Source organism: Lipotes vexillifer, unplaced genomic scaffold, assembly GCF_000442215.2.
Source record: "Lipotes vexillifer unplaced genomic scaffold, Lipotes_vexillifer_v1.1 scaffold214, whole genome shotgun sequence".
NCBI classification, from domain to species: Eukaryota; Metazoa; Chordata; class Mammalia; order Artiodactyla; family Lipotidae; genus Lipotes; species Lipotes vexillifer.
The window spans coordinates 1,179,953-1,199,871 of record NW_006788863.1 but is presented as its reverse complement, the minus strand read 5'-3'; the positions used below and the strand labels follow the sequence as shown (position 1 = coordinate 1,199,871).

Here is a 19,919-nt window from a genome sequence, read left to right as displayed (position 1 = left end):
TTTAAAACTTTGAATAATGAATTATGCTGGGTGGCCTGAAATTTGTTTTAAACTCTGAGAGTATTTTTTTCAGAGTATTTTTTCTCAAAAATCATTCCATCATGAAATAAATTTTAATAAATATAAAAGCTCAAAATAAGTACTCCGAGTTTTTAAAAAAAACACTCATATTCAGGACTATGCCTGAAATTCTCTAGTATCCCAAGAGGAAGAACATTTTTATTTCACTTTGGTGTATTTTAAAACAAGCTTATTTTGCCATTTGCACAGACTTTATCACCAAAAGGTAAATCTGTGTATCTAAACAGATGAGCCTTTTAAAATCCCTTATGCTCCTGATCAGCCATTTAAATATTTCCTTTTAAAACCAGGCCTGACGTCTTGATAATGCTTTGATAAGCATTGCATGAATCTGGTCCAAATTTTATTATCACACTACTTAAATAATTCTCTCAGCTTTAGATAAACCCATATCTAGTGCACCTTGGTCTGTCTGTGCAGTACAGCATAGGTAAAAAATGAACCAACCTAACCAACAGCAATGCTTTGCAAATGTCTTGATTAATGATGTTATGGCCTTTTGTTAATATGTTTAGGCAATGGAATTCAGCTATTCAAAGAATCTGTTTGGTTGGTAGGTAAACAGCATACAGAAGGAGCAGTCCCTAGGGTGCCTTTGGGCAATGGTTAATTGTGGGTTTCCTGTGCCTGGAATGGTCTTGATATTGGGTGGACAAGAGTATATCCGTAGGCCTTCTTTCTTCTCGTAAATTTTTTTTTTTAATTTTTTCAAAATTTTTAAAATTTATTTATTTTTTCTTCTCTTAAATTTTGAGGGCCTTTAAGTCAGCCTTGACTTAAAGCCTTGCATTCCCATTTCAGTATTCCTAGTATCCTAAACTCAAAAGTTGGAATGCATTACAGAAAGTCCTTTTCTCCTATATCCACTTACTTCTACAGGCAAATTCTCCTTGATCCTTACCCTATGTATTGAAAGTAGAAGGAAAAACAAACAAGATGATAATCCATGAGAGAAAAACTTTGCTTAAGTCTAAGGAGAATGTTAATTTCATTGCTTCAATGTAGTCCCTCCAGTTTCTGTCCGAGCTACAGTGGTTTGGTAGTTGGCACATGTAGCAAAGGTATATTGTCTACCATTTATGTAATTGTTACTTAATTATTACTAGCTTAATAGTGACTCAGTCAGTATATGGTTAATAAAGAGCCACACACCACAAAGCATCACACTAGGCAGCCCTAAGTGTTAGTGAGGATTTATTGTGAGAATAATTACCTGATAGTAATGATGGTTAAGAGTGGCCCTCGGAGCAGAGAGGAACCTTGTCTTGCGAGGGGGCTCTGAGTTGACCTGGTAACGGGAGCTGCCTAAATCTCGGCATAGTTTCAGGAATTGGACAAGTACCAGGTGATGTTTCTGTAACAGTGCATCCATCACCCACGTAGTCGTTGGGTGAGGGTAGGGGTAATACGTTTCAAGGGCTGGTGAGTCTTGGAAAGGATGCTGAGCGGGTAGGTGGGTGCTGTTTTTACATTAACTCATTTCATTCCCACAACAGCCATCAAGTTGACCCTGTTCCTCTGCCTGTTTTGTAGGATGTAAAATACAGACACAAAATTTAAGAATTCGGTATTTGCCCACTGCATTCATGAATGTGTCTTCTATTACAGTGAAAGGAGCAACTGGTAATACTAATTAACAGCAAGGCATGTGTGCTTGTGTTGTTCTAGGCAGGTAGGCTTCGGAAAGTAGGGCCAGGGGGCCTGGTTCTGAGGTCCGCCTCGAGCCAGAAGTAATGATTCCCACAGCCTGTGGCCGGGTGAGGAGCTCGGGGGGCCGCTGTTTCTCAGAGCAGACTATTGCATGTGGGGTTGTGAGGATAGCAGCTGCTAAAAAAAAAAAAAAAAAATACCACTTATTGAGCAGTTTACTCCTTAGGCATCGTTCTATTTGCTTCATATACATACATTCTCTCATTGACCCTTCACGACAGCCTTGAGAGTTAATGAATATTATCCACATTGGAAAGAAGACGATCTAGGGAGGCTCCATTGTGTCCTGTTTTGCTAGAGTCAGTATCATGTGATGGCTAAGAATATGGGCTCTGAAGCCCAGAGCAAGGACCTGCCTCCCCATTACTCTTCACTGTATGACTTGCTTTGTTACCTTTTATACCTCAGTTTCCCATCTCTAATATGGGTATAATAATAGGAGCTACAGATAGGATTGTGTTTGAAGATTGAATCACTTAATATTTATAAAGTATCTGCATACAGTATGTACTCCATATCGTTTGCTTTATTATTGTGGTTATTATTTTGCACAGATATTCTAGAAGACTTGGGATTTTGGTAAAAGTTATTGTAAACGCATGCCTTTTTGTCATTCAATAATATTGTTTGCCTTTCTTCATAGAGTGTTTATATTTTATTTGTAACTTTCATTACTACACTTTTTTTTTTTAAAGCTAAGAGCTGGTTCCTTTATTTTTTTATTTTTTATTTTTTTAACATCTTTATTGGGGTATAATTGCTTTACAATGGTGTGTTAGTTTCTGCTTTATAACAAAGTGAATCAGTTATACATATACATATGTTCCCATATCTCTTCCCTCTTGCATCTCCCTCCCTCCCACCCTCCCTATCCCACCCCTCCAGGCGGTCACAAAGCACCGAGCTGATCTCCCTGTGCCATGCGGCTGCTTCCCACTAGCTATCTACCTTACGTTTGTTAGTGTATATATGTCCATGCCTCTCTCTCGCCCTGTCACTATTACTACACATTTTTACAGCTTGCTGAAAGCCTTTTTTCCCTATTCGGTTTCTAACTTTTTTTTTTTTTTTTTTGCTGTCATAAGGAAAAACTACTGATGCTTGTATATTGATCTCACACTTAGTCACTTTACTAAGTTCTATTTTAGTTCCAGGTGGTTTTTAAAAGCCAAAAACTTTGAAATCGTCTTTGATACCTGTTTTTCTCTCACACCCAGACCATCTCCTATCAGATCTTTAGACTATTCACAGCCTGGAGCCCATTCTTTACCCCTACCTGACCCCATGCTCAAGCCACCCACCTGGATGATGGCGAAGCTTTTCCAGTCTCTGTGCTTATCCGACTACTGTCTGTTCTTAAGGGATCTGTTATCAACTAAGGATCGTTTTTCTCCTGCTTCTGTTACATTTATTTGCTTTCCTCTCTTATTAAATCAGCTTGAGCTTCCCCCCAAAATGCTGAAAATGGTAGTGAGAATGGCCAATCCTGTCTTTGTTCTAACTTCAACGAGAATGACTTTGATTTTACTTAATGTAATACTTGCAGTTAATTTCTGTTATGTAATTTTACCATGATTTGAAAGTTTCCTGCTCTTCACAGTTGACTCCGTTTTTATCTAAGTATAATTGACTTTATTATGTTTTTTCAGCATTTATTAATATGAACGTGTAGTTTTCCTTTGAGTATCATTCTGAAAGGTCATCATTACATTCATCCTCAAGTTCATGATGCAAATCCATGTTCTGTCAAGAAGTATGCTTTTAAAAAAAAAAAAAAAAAAAAAAGAAGTATGCTTTTAACCCACTAATGAACGACATTTGATTAAATTTTATTTGGAATTTTTGCATTTCCCTCCATTTATAAATAAGCTTTTTTGTTTGTTTTTTGCGGTACGCGGGCCTCTCACTGTTGTGGCCTCTCCCGTTGCGGAGCACAGGCTCCGGACGCGCAGGCTCAGCGGCCATGGCTCACAGGCCCAGCCGCTCCGCGACATGTGGGATCTTCCCGGACTGGGGCACGAACCCGTGTCCCCTGCATCGGCAGATGGACTCTCAACCACTGCGCCACCAGGGAAGCCCTTCCCTCCATTTATGAGCGAACTTGGTCTTCATTTTACATGTTTGATATTTTGCCATTTCAAAAAACTTGGACACAGTACTGTTTTTCAATTATTAGAAATGTTTACTTTTTCCAGCTTTATTGAGATATAATCGACATGTAACAATGAGTAAGTTTCAGATGTACAACCTGTTGATTTGAAACACTTATATATTGCAGTATGATTACCACTGTGGCATTAGCTAACAGCCCCTTCATACCACGTCATTCTGCTTCTACATTTAAGATCCATTCTCTTAGCAACTTTCAAGTATATGATACAGTATTGTTAACAATATTCGTAAGATTTAGGCTAGCTTTTATTATTATTAATTGAGTGAATATCTGGTCATGTTCCATTTTTTTTTTACAATTGCTTACATAACATTGAAATTATACATTCCTTTAATATCAAACGGAACTCTTCCATAAATCCCATGCCATTGCATCTTTATTGACAAATGTTTGACAGTCTTTTCAATTTCTTCTGGAGTTATTCGTCTGTTCACTTTTTCCACTTTTTTAGTCAACCTTTGTAATTTACGTTTTCCTAGTAAGGCATCCATGTCATTTAGCTTTTCAGATTTAATTGGCAATAGTGTTGCCTAAAACATACTTACAGATGTGAAATACATTTTTTTTTTTTTTGCGGTACGCGGGCCTCTCACTGCTGTGGCCTCTCCCGCTGCGGAGCACAGGCTCCGGACGCGCAGGCTCAGCGGCCATGGCTCACGGGCCCAGCCGCTCCGCGGCATGTGGGATCCTCCCGGACCGGGGCACGAACCCGCGTCCCCTGCATCGGTAGGCAGACTCTCAATCCCTGCGCCACCAGGGAAGCCCGTGAAATCCATTTTTATCTGTGATTACATCTTCCTTACTCCTATGCATGGAAATTCTTGACCTCTCTCTCTCCCACGTGACTCCTTTCTGAGAACCAGCTCTTGGTTTTAATTCTGAATCCTAATTTGGTATTTGAATGTATCTTTTAGAGGTTTAGTCTTCACTTTTTTTTCACTTTATACTCTCTTGGTTTTCTTTTCTTTTTTTTTTTTACAGCCTTTTTTTTTTTTTTTTTTGCCGTATGTGGGCCTCTCACTGTTGTGGCCTCTCCCATTGTGGAGCACAGGCTCCGGACGAGCAGGCTCAACGGCCATGGCTCACGGGCCCAGCCGCTCCACAGCACGTGGGATCCTCCCAGACCGGGGCACGAACCCGTATCCCCTGCATCGGCAGGCGGACTCTCAACCACTGCGCCACCAGGGAAGCCCTCTTTTTTTTTTTTAATTTTTCTAGCTTTGTAGATTGAGTTCATGGCATATATATATATATATTTTAGTAATAAGATAATTTATTTAGTAATAAGATAATTTAAAACTCTTCACTTCCTACCATGTACAGTGTCAACGTCCCCAGTTTTTTTCTTTTTAAAGAAGATGTTGGGGATAGGAGTTTATTAATTAATTTATTTATTTTTGCTGTGTTGCGTCTTCGTTTCTGTGCGAGGGCTTTCTCTCTTTGCGGCGAGCGGGGACCACACTTCATCGCGGTGCGCGGGCCTCTCACTATCGCGGCCTCTCTTGTTGCGGAGCACAGGCTCCAGATGAGCAGGCTCAGTAGTTGTGGCTCACAGGCCCAGCCCCTCCGCGGCATGTGGGATCTTCCCGGACCGGGGGTCGAACCCGTGTCCCCTGCATTAGCAGGCAGATTCTCAACCACTGCGCCACCAGGGAAGCCCAACACCCCCATTTTTTACATGTAGAATTCTCATTTTCCTGAGAATTACTCCATCGTATGTTGTCCTCCCTCTTAAGCGTGCTCTTTGGTTTGACTTAACGCATTTCCTACGTAGGTTTAAAGTTCTCCGTAACGAATTTTGAGTGCCTAAAAGTAAACAGTCCTGAGTCAGTTAAAATAAATACCTGTAAATGTATATGCCCAAATTATCAAGTTGACTGATCAATTTATTTGAATGACTGTTTATGGTTCTCCAGCCACTGAACAAGCTCATTTGGCCAATCTGAACAAAGACACATAAATTCTGTATTGTTAAGCCTCGTAATAGAGGAAATATAATTAAGTAGGAATATTTTAAGTATGATAAGCAGTACGGCTTCGCTCTTGAGAGCATGGGCTTTGGAGTTCAGCTCCCAAAACCGAAGCCTTCGCTCTACACTTAGTTGCTATGTGACTTTGACTGGGTACTTAGCTTTTCCATATTTTATAATCTGTAAAATGGGCAAAATAACAGTATTAACCTTTTATGATTTTTGTGAGGATCAAAGGAATGTATAAAGAGCAATGACTATGTGTAACATGTGTGATTTTTTAAAAATTGTTATTAGAGTATAGTTGCTTCACAGTGTTGTGTTAGCCTCTGCTGTACAGCAAAGTGAATCAGCTATACGTATACATACATCCCCTTTTCTGGATTTTCTTCCCATTTAGGTCACCACAGAGCACTGAGTAGAGTTCCCTTTGCTATACAGTAGGTTCTCCTTAGTGGTCTATTTTATTTATAATATCAATAGTGTATATATGTCAATCCCAATCTCCCAATTCATTCCACCACCACCCCGCTTCCCCCCTTGGTATCCATATGTTTGTTCTCTACGTCTGTGTCTCTATTTCTGCTTTGCCAATAAGTTAATCTGTACCATTTTTCTGTATTCCACATATAAATGATATCATATGATATTTGTTTTTTTCTTTCTGACTTACTTCACTCTGTGTGACAGTCTCTAGGTCCATCCACGTCTATACAAATGGCATTATTTTATTCCTTTTTATGGCTGAATAATATTCCATTGGATGTATGTATCACATCTTCTTTATCCATTCATCTGTTGATGGACACTTAGGTTGCTTCTGTGTTCTGGCTGTTCTGAATAGTCCTGCAGTGAACATTGGGGTGCATGGCATCCTTTCGAATTACGGTTTTCTGTGGATATAAGCCCAGGAATGGGATTGCTGGGTCATATGATAGCTCGATTTTTAGTTTTTTAGTTAAGGAGCCTCCATACTGTTCTCCATAGTGGCTGTATCAATTTGCATGCCCACCAACACGCATAATTATTAAAATTTATTTTCATTATTAGGTAAAGTATGGATGACCATTCTGGTGCCCAAATAGGGATTTAAAACTTTTACTCTGTGTCTGGGTTGTCTTCTGTTAAACCGAAGTGTAAGCCAGCGAGCACTGCTGGATAACTGTCATCTTGTTAAGTTTATTACCTTCCCCAACAAGCCCAGGCTCCCGTCGACACATGCAGAATGAGGCCTTCTGAAGATGCATGTCTATTTGTTGGTAGAGTTTCACACCACCCTCGGGTTCGATCATTCACGGGGTAGATTTAATTGACAGGGTTTTAGTTAGTGTGAACTAGAAACAGCCTGTTTTGCAGGGTAGGTTTATTTTCGTGGAAGGAAGCTGAGTGTCGGACAATTGTGTTTACAAGTGAATTTATTTCTTTGGTTTAGTCCTCAGCAGCTCTCCTATCTTCAGTTTTTAAATTCCCATGTGAGAACGAAAATTTTGTCTACAATACCAGACTTGTTTGTTAAACATAAAAGAACATAAATCCTCCGTGGGTCCCCAGGGGTATGATAGAGAAAGGGAGTGCTCATTATAAACCACTTAGCGCTGTGTGTACTGTATCATGTTTCCGTGAGAAAGTGATGTTTGATTGGCCCTTAAAATAGGTTTAGTAAATCCCTTAAATACTGATGTGAGCAATTGTGCACGTGGGAAATTAATACCTGAGAGTGTGTTATAGGATTACCATGTCTCCAGAAAAGTCACCTGGGCATGTGTAGATTTTTGAATCTGAGGGTGATTCTGTTTTGTAATTTCACTTTTATGGGTCAAACGTTGCTTGGTTTTATTTTCTCCCATTCATTTGGCTGAGGCCTGCAGATAATCTTTTATCATTGTTTTCTCTCTTCCTTTTCTTCTTGATGTTTTGAGCTGTGTTGTAGTGTGTCAGCCAACCAACTTAGGCAATGAGACCCATATTCTCTACATGGCATTCTATGAGAAAAAAGAAAAATTTCAAAGTATTGGGGAAGATAATTGGATTGAATACTTTAGTCTTTTTCCAACCACACTCTATAAACAAGTTAGAGGAAAATATGGAATCAAGTGGCAGTGGCTTTTGTTTTGTTTTGTTTCTGTTTTGAAGGTTAGGAAGCAGCCGTGAGGCACGGTAATATGTCTCAAGTAGATTGTCACTGGGTCTGTTTTAGACAACTTGAATATGATTTAAATATAAGAATGCTATTTTTAGCAAGAGGATTTACTGTTTTGATTCACAAAATTAATGTGGAATAATTGGATGAAACAGCATTATATTATCATAATGACACTGCTTTTGAAAAAAAATCCTAAAATGCCAAATTTACTATGAAACAATTAGTAGTATAACTTAAGTTCTACTAATGAAAGGCAAAGAACAGAGCACTTTTTAGATGTTCGTTTCATTTAACTTCATGGAATGAAAAACTATGTAGGTCTTTAAAGTACGATGATAAATTTATGTGTGCACCAGACTTGTATGAGCTTGTGAGAATTAATTACCAGCTATCTAACTGCAAATCCAAAAATTGTTATAAAGATTAGCGTTATGGGTTGTTTTTTCTTTATGGCATCAAATTCAGTAGCAAATCTTCATGAAAAAAGTAATAATCTACTTGTCACTCTTCTCTTATCTGCAGGACAGTGACTTTTGTCTCAGGATACAAGTTAGACATGGCAAAGTTTAAGACTTATTTGTGCCTTACTACGTTAACACTGATAATCTAGATATTTCCGAGTGTGCTTAAAAACTCCTTTTGTTTTGTTTTGTTTTTTTCTAAATTGTGTGCTGTTGTGAGTTGCTGAATTAAGCCCAGTAAGATCTTTCTTTTTATTTTTACATTTTAATTTTTAAAAAATATTTTTGGCTGCGTTGGGCCTTCGTTGCAGTGCGCGGGCTTCTCATTGCAGTGGCTTCTCTTGTTGCGGAGCACAGGCTCTAAGCACACAGGCTTCAGTAGTTGTGGCACGCGGGCTTAGTAGTTGTGGCTTGCGGGCTCTAGAGCGCAGGTTCAGTAGTTGTGGCGCACGGGCTTGGTTGCTCCGCGGTATGTGGGATGTTCCCGGACCAGGGCTCGAACCCATGTCCCCTGCATTGGCAGGCGGATTCCTCACCACTGCGCCACCAGAGAAGCCCCTAAAAACACCTTTTAAATACTTACAAAGAGCTTACACATCGGATTAACACATATGGTGTTTCTTTTTTTTTTTGGCCACGCCGGCAGCATGTAGGATCTTAGATCCCAGACCAGGGATTGAACCTACGCCCCCTGTAGTGGAAGCGCGGAGTCTTAACCACTGGACAGCCAGGGAAGTCCCTGGTGTTTCTTTTTTTAAGAGAAATCAAAATGAAGTAGGTGTAGTAGAATAGTTATGTGAGTTGTTAGTTTTAGGTTCCTTGCAAACGGTATTCTTTTCTCTTGAGATGTTTCTATTAGAAAGATTATAATAGTTGTTTTGAAAATGGTCTGGAGGAGGGAATAAGTTAGGAGTTTGGGATTAACATATACACACTACTGCATATAAAAGAGATAACCAACAAGGACCCGCTGTACAGCACAGGGCACTCTACTCAATATCTTGTATAACCTATAAAGGAAAAGAATCTGAAAAAGGACATATATACGTTTAACTGGGTCACTTTGCTGTATACCTGAAACTAACACAACATTGTAAATCAAGTTTACTTCAATTTTTAAAAATTAGAAAATAAAATGATTTTAAAATGATCTGAAGAAAGTTTTTGACACTATGTGTTCACCCAACCAGTTTATTGAAAATGACTTCATAATTGCCAGGCCCACGGGATGCTTCTTGGCTTTCACCTCCTTTGGTCTTTCTCTGGCAGTGACAGCGGGCCCACTTCTGCTTGGGTGGACGCTCTCCCTCCCTCTTGCCTTCATCCTGTGCCATCCTGCTTCCCTGAGGGCTCCTTTTCAGGATCTTTTCGTTACAAGGGCTTTCTTTCTGCCCACACTTGAGATGCTGTAGTTTCCGCCTCCTCAGATGTGTTGTGATCCTGTGTCTATGCTGCTGCCTCATTGAAACCTCCTGTAGGTGCCCCATAGTCTGCAAGGGAAGCAAACTCAGATGCCCACGTGGGCAAGTGATGGAAGTAAATGAAGATCTGGTTATTAAGAAAAAAAATAATAAAGCAGCATAGGAAACAGACAAGGATTTTTAAAAACTGGAAGGAGGATGTCTCATCTAAAGCCCTTTCCACCTGGCCCAGCCTCAGTTTCCGTGAAGGAGTGAAGGCCATACTGACCTCGTGCGGTAAACACTGTCCGTGCCTGGCACCCAGCTGCTCGGGTGAGGCCATGAGGAGGACAAAGGGTCCTCCTCTCCTGGAGCTGACGCCCGTTCTGCAGATCTGAGTAACACAAGGAGTCACACCAGGGCTAGTAATATTTAGTATGACCAGATGTTCAAATTTGTTTTAAAAGGGCCTGAAATCCAGATTTTTCTGTGAAATTTGACTTTTTAAAATGTCGATTTACAGACAGGGAAAGACAAATATCATATGATATCACTTATATGTGGAACCTGAAAAAAATAATATAAATGAACATATTTACAAAACAGAAATAGACTCACAGACATAACAAACTTAGAGTTACCAAAGGGGAAAGGGGGGGAAGGGGGGATGGTGGGAGGTAAATTAAGAGTTTGGAATTAACATACATATACACACTACTATATAAAAAATACATAGACAGTAAGGACCTACTGTACAGCCCAGGGAACTACATTCAGTATCTTGTAATGACCTATAACAGAAAAGAATCTGAAAAAAAAAAAAATGTATATGTATAACTGAATCACTTTGCTGTGCACTTGAAACTAATACAACATTATAAATTAACTGTAGTTCAATAAAAAGTAATTTTAAAAATACAGGTAGCACCTGAAAACTTAATTGATTAATTAAATGTCGACAAATATTTTAAAGAGGGGTAGAACGTCTTCAAACTGTGCTTAACCTCTTTGGAACATTGATCTCCAAACTACTTTTCTAACATCCGGCTCTGAAATTTCAAGGCCTTCGTACCTACACCTGTTCTTCCAGCTTGAGCTCCATCCTCTGTTCACAAGGGACCACCCCGGGCCCCTGGTTTCCTCTGTTACGTCCTCGGGATTGTGCTTGCTACTAGAATGCATTTCCATTCTCCCTGGCCCCCCTGGTCAGTCAGGACTCACTGACAGCCCAGGTGCTGCTTTGAAGGCTGAGCCTCATCTCACTGTACAGGGTTTCCCTCACCTTGAAAGTGTTCTGCACTGCCCGTTTTTCCTAAGCACTCTCATTAGAGCACTCGGCACTGCTTAATGGACCCTGAGCCCAGAAGCTATGGTTTCATCTCTGTATCCTGAGAATCTAGCCCAGCACTTTGCGGGCTGGCACTTTGGGCCAACACAATGCTTCACAGGTACTCGTGGAATGACTGACCAGGCCTGAAATCAGCTGTCTGCAGACTAGCCCTGATGGTAACCCGTATCAGAGAGCTTCACCTCCCAAACACAGGACAAACGTACTCTGTGGAAAGGAACTTTGTTCCACCTGTAAACAATCTCGGTCTAAAAATTACTCTTTGATTTAAAATGCTGGTTATCAACTCCTATACCGCGTCACGTCTGAAATAACCACTCAGTCTGTTTTACCCAAATCCTCCTCCCCCCGCCCCCCTTCCTGGTCCACCTTCACAGCAAGACTCCTGGGAAGGTTGTACCGGCTGCCTTGTGCGTTTATCATTTACCACCCAGGCTCGTCGTGCGATTGAGCAGAGCTGTGCTCTCCTCTGGTATCTGACTTTTCTTATTTGTTGCTTTCACACTCACAGGGTCACATTAGAGTAGGTGCCGGGTGGGAGCGAAGGGGTGCTGGGTAGAGAGGAAGGGCTAACTGTTGAGTGGGAGCTCTGTGCCAGCGACGTCTAGGCACCGTGCGTGTGCTGGCCCGCCTTCCCTCTCTTAAAACATCCCAGTGAGTCAGGTAGCATTCTCCTTATTTTAAGGACAAGAAAAACAAGGCTGGAACAGGTTAAGTTACACACCATAGGAGAGCTCTGGCTACTGCTTGAGGACAAAGTTGCATAAGTACAATTGGTTCATTTTGCACTTTGTCCTTTTTCATCAGTTTTTTTCTTCTGTAAATTCTGTACTGTACAAAGTATATTAATTTTAGTTGTCTGGTATCTACTGAATTTAGACTTTTTAAAAAACCCAACCAGTTGTTTTCATCCATGTCAGACCTCCCTTAAGAAAAGTTTGGCAATGTCCTCTTCACTATTGTGAAACGCAATTCGTAACAGCGATCATCTATTTATATGTGCAGTTGTTTAAAAAATAAATATAATGGCCTACATGCTCTGTAAAGCTGAAATGATAACAGTACTTTATATGAAAATACACACGCATGGAAAATGAACTAGTCAGATGTTTGTATCTTTTTTTGTTGTTTTTTTGTTTTTTGCGGTACGCGAGCCTCTCACTGCTGTGGCCTCTCCCGCTGCGGAGCACAGCCTCTGGACGCGCAGGCTCAGCGGCCATGGCTCACGGGCCCAGCCGCTCCGCGGCATGTGGGATCCTCCCGGACCGGGGCACGAACCCGTGTTCCCTGCATCGGCAGGCGGACTCTCAACCACTGCGCCACCAGGGAAGCCAGATGTTTGTATCTTTTAAGCAGCAGACTCAGACTAAATGGGTATGTTTTCTGGTTTTCACTGTGATGCAAAGAGTATAAGCAATATTCCTATGAGTGATTTGATTTTCCAAAGTAGTAGCTGTTGTTCCAAAGTATAGAAACTTCCTTCGACTTAACGTGATCGTTCTATTTCTAGAAAATTCGGCTTCAACTAAATCTGCAAAACATATTTGTGCTTCTATGTGACAGTATTATGTTCTAGACTCAGATGGATGATAGCAGAAATGTTGCCTACATGAGTGTCCAGCGAACTGTTTGAAAGGCCTGGAGGGCATGGAGCAAACACCCATTTTTGGGACTGTCCCTTGTTGGATGTCCACGGACCTTGCCCGCTTCACCCCCCGCCCCATCGAGACAATGTAAAATGTCCCTACACATTTCTCACAGTTCTCATAAGGGGCAGCCCTGCTCTCCATGAGTGCCACTGATCGAAACTTTCAAACCCAAGTTAACATTGGTTCGAAAAGTATTAAGCGTTCATTCCATAGGTTTAAGATACTGTGTGTAGCACAGTGTAAACCAGAAGCATGTAAGAATGATTCCTTTCTTCAAGGGTTTAACAGCCTAGCTAACAAGATGGATCACTTGCATAGACGTAGTTAAAAGTATGTGTTTATCAGGAAGAGAAAGATGGTGGGGAGCTGAGAACAGCCAGAAAGGTCTCACAGGGGCAGCGCAGTACAGAGTGAGATTTGGAGGACGTGTCTATAAAAAAGTGGCTCTAGAAAAGCTTGGGACACAGGTGAGGAAAGGGGGCCAAGGAGCCTGACTGGGGTGAAGGCGTGACCGCCGGAAAGTGATGGGCAGTGATCATGGAAATTAGGATTGGAGCAAAACTGTCACATCCGAATGGAGATTAAATTGAATAATTCATGAATATCAGATATGGTCGCTCTGTACAGAATATTCAAGTTTTGACATGGCTCTTTAAATGAATTTGAAGTTCGTTACCAGTAAAATTGGAGGGCTTAGAATAGAAGACTTGTATTTCTTTAACTGGGAATGCATTTTCAGTTGTGTCTCTTCTTTGGCAGATTTTATTCCATTTATGCAGTTAAATTTGGGATGAACTCACAGCTGTGGTCCGCAGGGACTCATTGTCTCCATGGACATGGACTTTGAATTCCTAAAATAACAGACCGTGGTTTGATGTCTCTTTTGTCTTGGTCTCTTGCAGGTATGATTTTGTAGAGGTTGAGGAACCCAGCGATGGAGCCGTATTAGGGCGCTGGTGTGGGTCTGGCACTGTGCCGGGAAAGCAGATTTCTAAAGGCAATCAGATCAGGATACGGTTTGTGTCTGATGAATATTTTCCTTCGGAACCCGGGTTCTGCATCCACTATAACATTGTCATGCCAGTAAGTACCACTTAGAGATGCCCTTATGTATCTGGATCAGTTGTTTGGTCACTTCTTTTTCTCCTTTTAAACAAGAGATTTAGGAAAACCAAGAACCAAAAACCTTTCCATAGCTTGATTTTTTTTTTTTTTCATAAATGTCACTATGGTTATCGCTATAACTATAATTTATTCACTGTAGATTATTAGTGTCTCCATTGCCTTAAAAGTCCACGCTTTTATGTGATGTTTTAATTTTTCCCCCATTAAGGTGTCATCTTTCCTTTCTGTACCCACCAAAAGTTGATTTTTTAGATGTGTCATTTTATCTTTTTTGGGGGGAAAGGTAAACTTATTAACTACTCTTTTCAAATCAGTGTTTTAGTAAAATATATTTTAAAAAGTAGTTATGTCAGTTTTCCTACTTATCTTAATATTTGTCCTGAGTAATAATATTATGGCCTTTGTACCCCATAGAGGAAGTTTCAAAATTCTCACAGGGATTTAGGAAATCTATTTTTATTTGTATTGCAATTGTTTATTCCCTTTATTTTATATATTATTTCAAACATTTGTATCTATTTGTTGTGCTGCAACAAAAAATATTGAAAACCTTCTGGCTGTTTATCACATTCTGCTTATAATGGTAATTCAGAAGTATTTATACAAATATGGTGTCACCTAGTATACTTTTCAAATATGATGAGTATCACCATTTAAAAGAATATAAAATTGATATCATTAATGATTTTGACAGATTTAGCAAATCAGTATGCACACTGGGAACATGAAATGGTGTGGGCTACATGCATTAATTAACATGTATATTCTAACCAGGTATAAAAATAATGCATCCAGCACACTAACAATTCATGAGGCCAATTAGAAAATATGGGATCAATATTTAACTTTATATATAATTATTATAATTATAATTAGAATATATATATTATGATAATTATATATTATATTGATATGTAAATATTACGAATAATTATACATTAACACAGATAATTACACATTATTCATATATTATGTAATATTATATTATATAATAATTGTTAAACATTGTGAATAATTATATATTATTCATATTGTAACATTAAGCAGGAATTTCCCTTTTTTGATTGCCCAAACTCAATTCCATGGAATAGTATTTAAACAACTGACTAAATTATGAAATTTAAGTATTGTTTGAGATACAGCTGAAAAGAAACAACAGAATGTAAACTGAAGTTGGAAAAATGATAATTTATTTATTAACAGAATCATTTACTGTGTACAATTGAAGTTAAGGGAGGTACCTCTAAAATATGCTGTGAATTTACATTGGGAATCTTGATCAGTTTCCTGATATAGACTATTTGAGATATCTGTACCTCTATCCCATTATGAAATACTTTGCACAGTATAGATTCTCTACTGTGTCCTTTGTTAATTTCCAAAATTTTTCTTAATTTAACAGCTTATAACATTTTTTATTTAAATTTAATAAAATTTAATAATTTCACCTAGAGAAGTGTTAATATTAGACAAGGATGAACTTATTTAAAAACCTTTTGATACTGTGACTATTTGTTTGCACGAAGCCACTAAGAATCTGTTTATCACCCTTTCACAGTATATGCTGCTTCACAGAATTTATGAGTTTAATATTTGTTTTAAGCCTAAAACGCCCTAGGGAGTCATGAGAAAGCTACACTTTCACAAAGTTATACAGTCCATATTTTCCAGTTTGGATTTAGCACATCTAATGTTCTTAAATATTTAAATATGAAACAATCAAATTTTACTGTAAAACATAACAGTAGGTCTTGTATCATAGCGAAGGTTTGATTTATCCCAAACCTGTGACAAAAATAAAGAGAAGCTATTTGTACAGTATTTTAAATGAACTAGTGTCTTCACATTATATTAATAGCAATCTATTATCATCCCACAGAATAAGACATGAAAGCAAAAACATATATATGCTGACACCAAGTGTTGCCTTCCTCTGATTTTACAATCTCGTAGGTTGTCTGGTTGTATAACCCACGGAGTGGTGTGGAAGAAATAAAATATGTAAAAACAAAAACACAGGAAATGTACAGTGCCTCGCTTAGTTCTGGCCCCATTATAGTTTTTCAATAAGTAGTTGAATACTGAGTTGACCATACAGCTCAGTCACCCCAGCTTAACTAACAGCGGATTCACTGACACTTGTGTTTCCATATGTATGTGTGTGTCAGATTCCTGAGCCTGGAGATGAGATAAAGACCCATAAGGATCTGCTGTAAGTACCACCCATCCTCTGGACTGGGAAAGACCCTGCCCCCTGGGTTTGACCTGTTACCAGGGATTCACTGTGACTAAGACCAGAAACTGCATCTGGGAGACTTTGGGTGAAGAGGGTATTTCTGTTTGCATCATCAAAATTAAGTTCAGTACATGTTTAGATCGTTACTGAAATAGTTGGATAAATTGTCAGTATGGACTTTGGATTGACACTCTCCTGGGCTCTGTTGAACGTGTCTTTCTTGGTAACTAACTTCTTGGTAACTAGTTGCCCTGTGATGGCTGCCTGGGGAAACAGTTTGCATTATGCTTAGGAAACCATCAGGCTGGGGCCAGAAGAAGCAAGAGAAGAGGACAGTAGGTTCCTGCCTTGCTTAACATGTGTGACCTGGTGATTTTAATCTTGCCAGGTGGCTTTCTGGAGTGATCACTGATACATGAATTGTACTGTCTCACAAGCTTTGACTCTTCAGGGTGTGAGTTTACTTTGACAATTTACCTGCCATTCTCTCACTTACCCTTTGCCCTGATCCCATGCAGCCGTGGCTCTCTCCATGCAGCCCACACTCATTCTGCTCTCAACAACTTCCCCAAGTTGGTGAGTGAGAATCGGTGAGTGATTTTGCACTCCAGCCTCCCAGAGTGTTCTGAATTACCAGTGTATGTTGCTCAAGGGCACCCCTCCCTGCCTGACCCTCTCCCCCAGCATCCCTGCCAGCAGGGCATCATCCATCAGTCTTATCTGTGCACCAGCAAAGGAAAGCCTCAGGGAAGAAAGTTTGCCTTTTGGAGAATAGGCTTTAAAGTTCTGCGGCATTTGCTCAGGGGCAAGTGCCCCTCCAAGCCCCTGGATCCTCGATCACACTTTTTTTTTTTTTTCCTTTTTCTCCAGAGATGAACTTCATAATTAACACACCCAGCTCCCCAGAGGCCATGGTCTCCCTGACTGCAAACCCCCTGCTGCACAGTAGGACTGAGGGGCCGCCGGCCCGCTGGCTTCTTAATTTTGTAATGATACAGTGCTATTCAGCACAGGCCCTGAGTGCACTGTGAACTTCCTGCCTAGAGGTTTGTCGCTGTGCAGCTGTTCACTCATCTGCCATCACCCCGGGGGGGGGGGGGGCTGTGAACCCCCCCATGGAGCTATCTCACTTACTGTATGTGACAGTACTGATGATTCATAAACCAGAAAACTGAAGAATCGCAGTAATGACTCGACATACTCTCCTGGTCCTGGTGTATTAGGCTGTATTGCCAAGGATACATTCTTGTCCTCCTCAAAGAAAGGATGGAACTGGAATCTTTTCTTTTCTTTCCTTCTTTTTCTTGTTGTTGTTGTTGTTGTTGGGGACTGGAGCACACCCCCGGGGTAAAGAAATTAGTGCCTACGTATGACGTCATACGCATTGATGGTCTGATCATCCTTACCTGCTTTTTTATAATGATCAGAACGAATATTTTGCATCTATCGACACATAGAAAAAAAATGTTGAGTTTAATCACATTTTTTTCTGGGACGATTATAGAGAAAGTTTATTTTAATATCCTTTATATTTTACAAATAAGAGAGTGAACTCCGCAGCCCTCTTTGGGAGCTTGAATGAATATTTATTCCAGTCAATCTTTAAGACTCTGTGGTTCTGATTACCATACATCTTAGCAGGAGGGTTTTAATGCATTAGTTAAAGTTCTCAGAAATAGTTTTTGCTACACGTGTTGCCATTAAAAATTGGGTTTGCCTTTGAAAGATGATTTATCCACTCTTTTTCCCTCCACCAGTGAATGAGAGAGCGTATAGTTAAACAAGGGATCCCTTACTATTTTGGACAAAGTGATGCTGATCTAATATAGTTCATATGTGTTTTATATAGAGATATGCTTTCCTTTGTAATGTTATGTTTTCAGTACCATTTTCTTGATTCCCAGGTACCTTAGACTAAGACATGAATAACATTTATCTTTCCATTTTGCTCTTTTAAGTTGATATTATAGACTGTTAGTTTAGAAAAAAAAAACGTGGCATAGGATGTTTACCTGAAATTAGAGCTAGTTCTTTGTAGCTTTTAAAAAAATAGTACCAGGTTGACTCCATTAATTAAAACTTATAGAATCTTCATGCTGTTCTCAAGATTTATGGAAATGTATATTCCCCAATCATGCTCCATTAATACATAATGGAAAAGAAATCCAGGCAAATGGATGCCAAACAATATATATCCAGCTTTCTGATGGGGCATAAGGAGTTAATAATGTCTTTGATTTTTGTTTCCTTTATGCTAGAAGAGGAAAAAAAGGCCTGGTAGATTAGCAGTGAGAGATTGTTTGGGAAGAAATGAAGCAAAACTGAAATAAAACAGTGCGAGCCTGTTTCTGTTTGGAGGCCACACACAGTGAGCGCCAGCGCACATTTCAGATCTCTTAGAAAGAAAAGAAAATTTCTTGTTTAATTTTGGAGTAATTTATAATAGAGTATGTGTGTTTCAGTCTGGGTACTGTAGCATAAGCACCATTATTTTAAAACGTTAAGAAACCTACAAAGGCTGAAAAATAACATCTTTTCTCATATCAAAAAACGTTGTTAAAAGTGTTTTATGTTTTTAAAAATCTCAGCCTTAATGTCAAATATACCGCATATTTTTGTCAGGCAGTTACTTCACAAAACCATACCTATTTTTGAAATAAACTGCACAAATCCAGATCTGATATTTTTCGTGGTTTTATTCTTTATATAGAGAACTCTTCTCCTGGAGTATAACATTACTTGTAATCCACACTTTTTTAAATGGTTATAAGATTTGAGGATTTTCTTTTTCTCCAAACCGGTTAACATTTTGAAGGGTGATTAAACCACTGCCGCTTTCTTTCAGGATGGTTTTACTGAATATTATATTTTTAAAGAGCTTTAATCTAAGCTCTCTGATCAGAAGTAGTAACAGTATTTGCAACAATTTATTTGCTCTCGTTTTCAGTTTAATGACTGGATCAGTTTAGGATGAAAAGAAATAGATGTTAGCGCTACCATACCACTTGACGCCGTGTAGTTTGATATTCTTTACTTTATTGCCTGAAAAGGGGAGTGTGCGGGGCTGAATGAACTGAAGGCTCCTTTAATACCCAACAATCCCGTGCAGCTTATCTTAAGTTACTTCCACATGTGTTCTATTATTTGTATGATTTTAATGTTTCTTTTTTTAAATATCCAAAATTATTTTTTTAATCTTTTTACAGTTTTAATTGACGTACAGTTGATTTACAGTGTTGTGTTAATTACTGCTCTACAGCAAAGTGATTCAGTTACACACACATATATATATTTTTTTAATATATTCTTTTCCATTATGGTTTATCACGGAATATTAAATCTAGTTCCCTGTGTTGCCTTTTCAATATGTATAATCGCTGGCACCTGTTGGATATCACATATTTTTTATTCTTATTAGTAAAATCATACCCAGAGAGCAAAGTATGAGAGAGAGAGAGAGAGAGAAAGAGAGAGAGGGTAAGCATGGCGGCCACTTTGTGACCCCACCGTGTGTTCTCCTGAGCGGCCTTCTTGTGAAGGACGCGTGGGGAGTGAAGGGGGCGGCCGTGCAGCAGCGGGGGCTTCCATGGGGCAGGCTCAGAGGACACTGGAAGCCCGAGGTG

General features: G+C 39.4%; 1 protein-coding gene across 1 annotated transcript in view; it reads left to right on the top strand.

Moving 5' to 3' along the window:
• PDGFC (platelet derived growth factor C) overlaps window positions 1–19,919 on the top strand; it is a 218,289-nt gene that overhangs the window by 150,409 nt on the left and 47,961 nt on the right. The window contains exon 3 of the mRNA XM_007461873.1: window positions 13,838–14,018. Within this exon, the coding sequence (XP_007461935.1) occupies window positions 13,838–14,018 (181 nt within the window). The remainder of the gene's footprint in view (window positions 1–13,837; window positions 14,019–19,919) is intronic.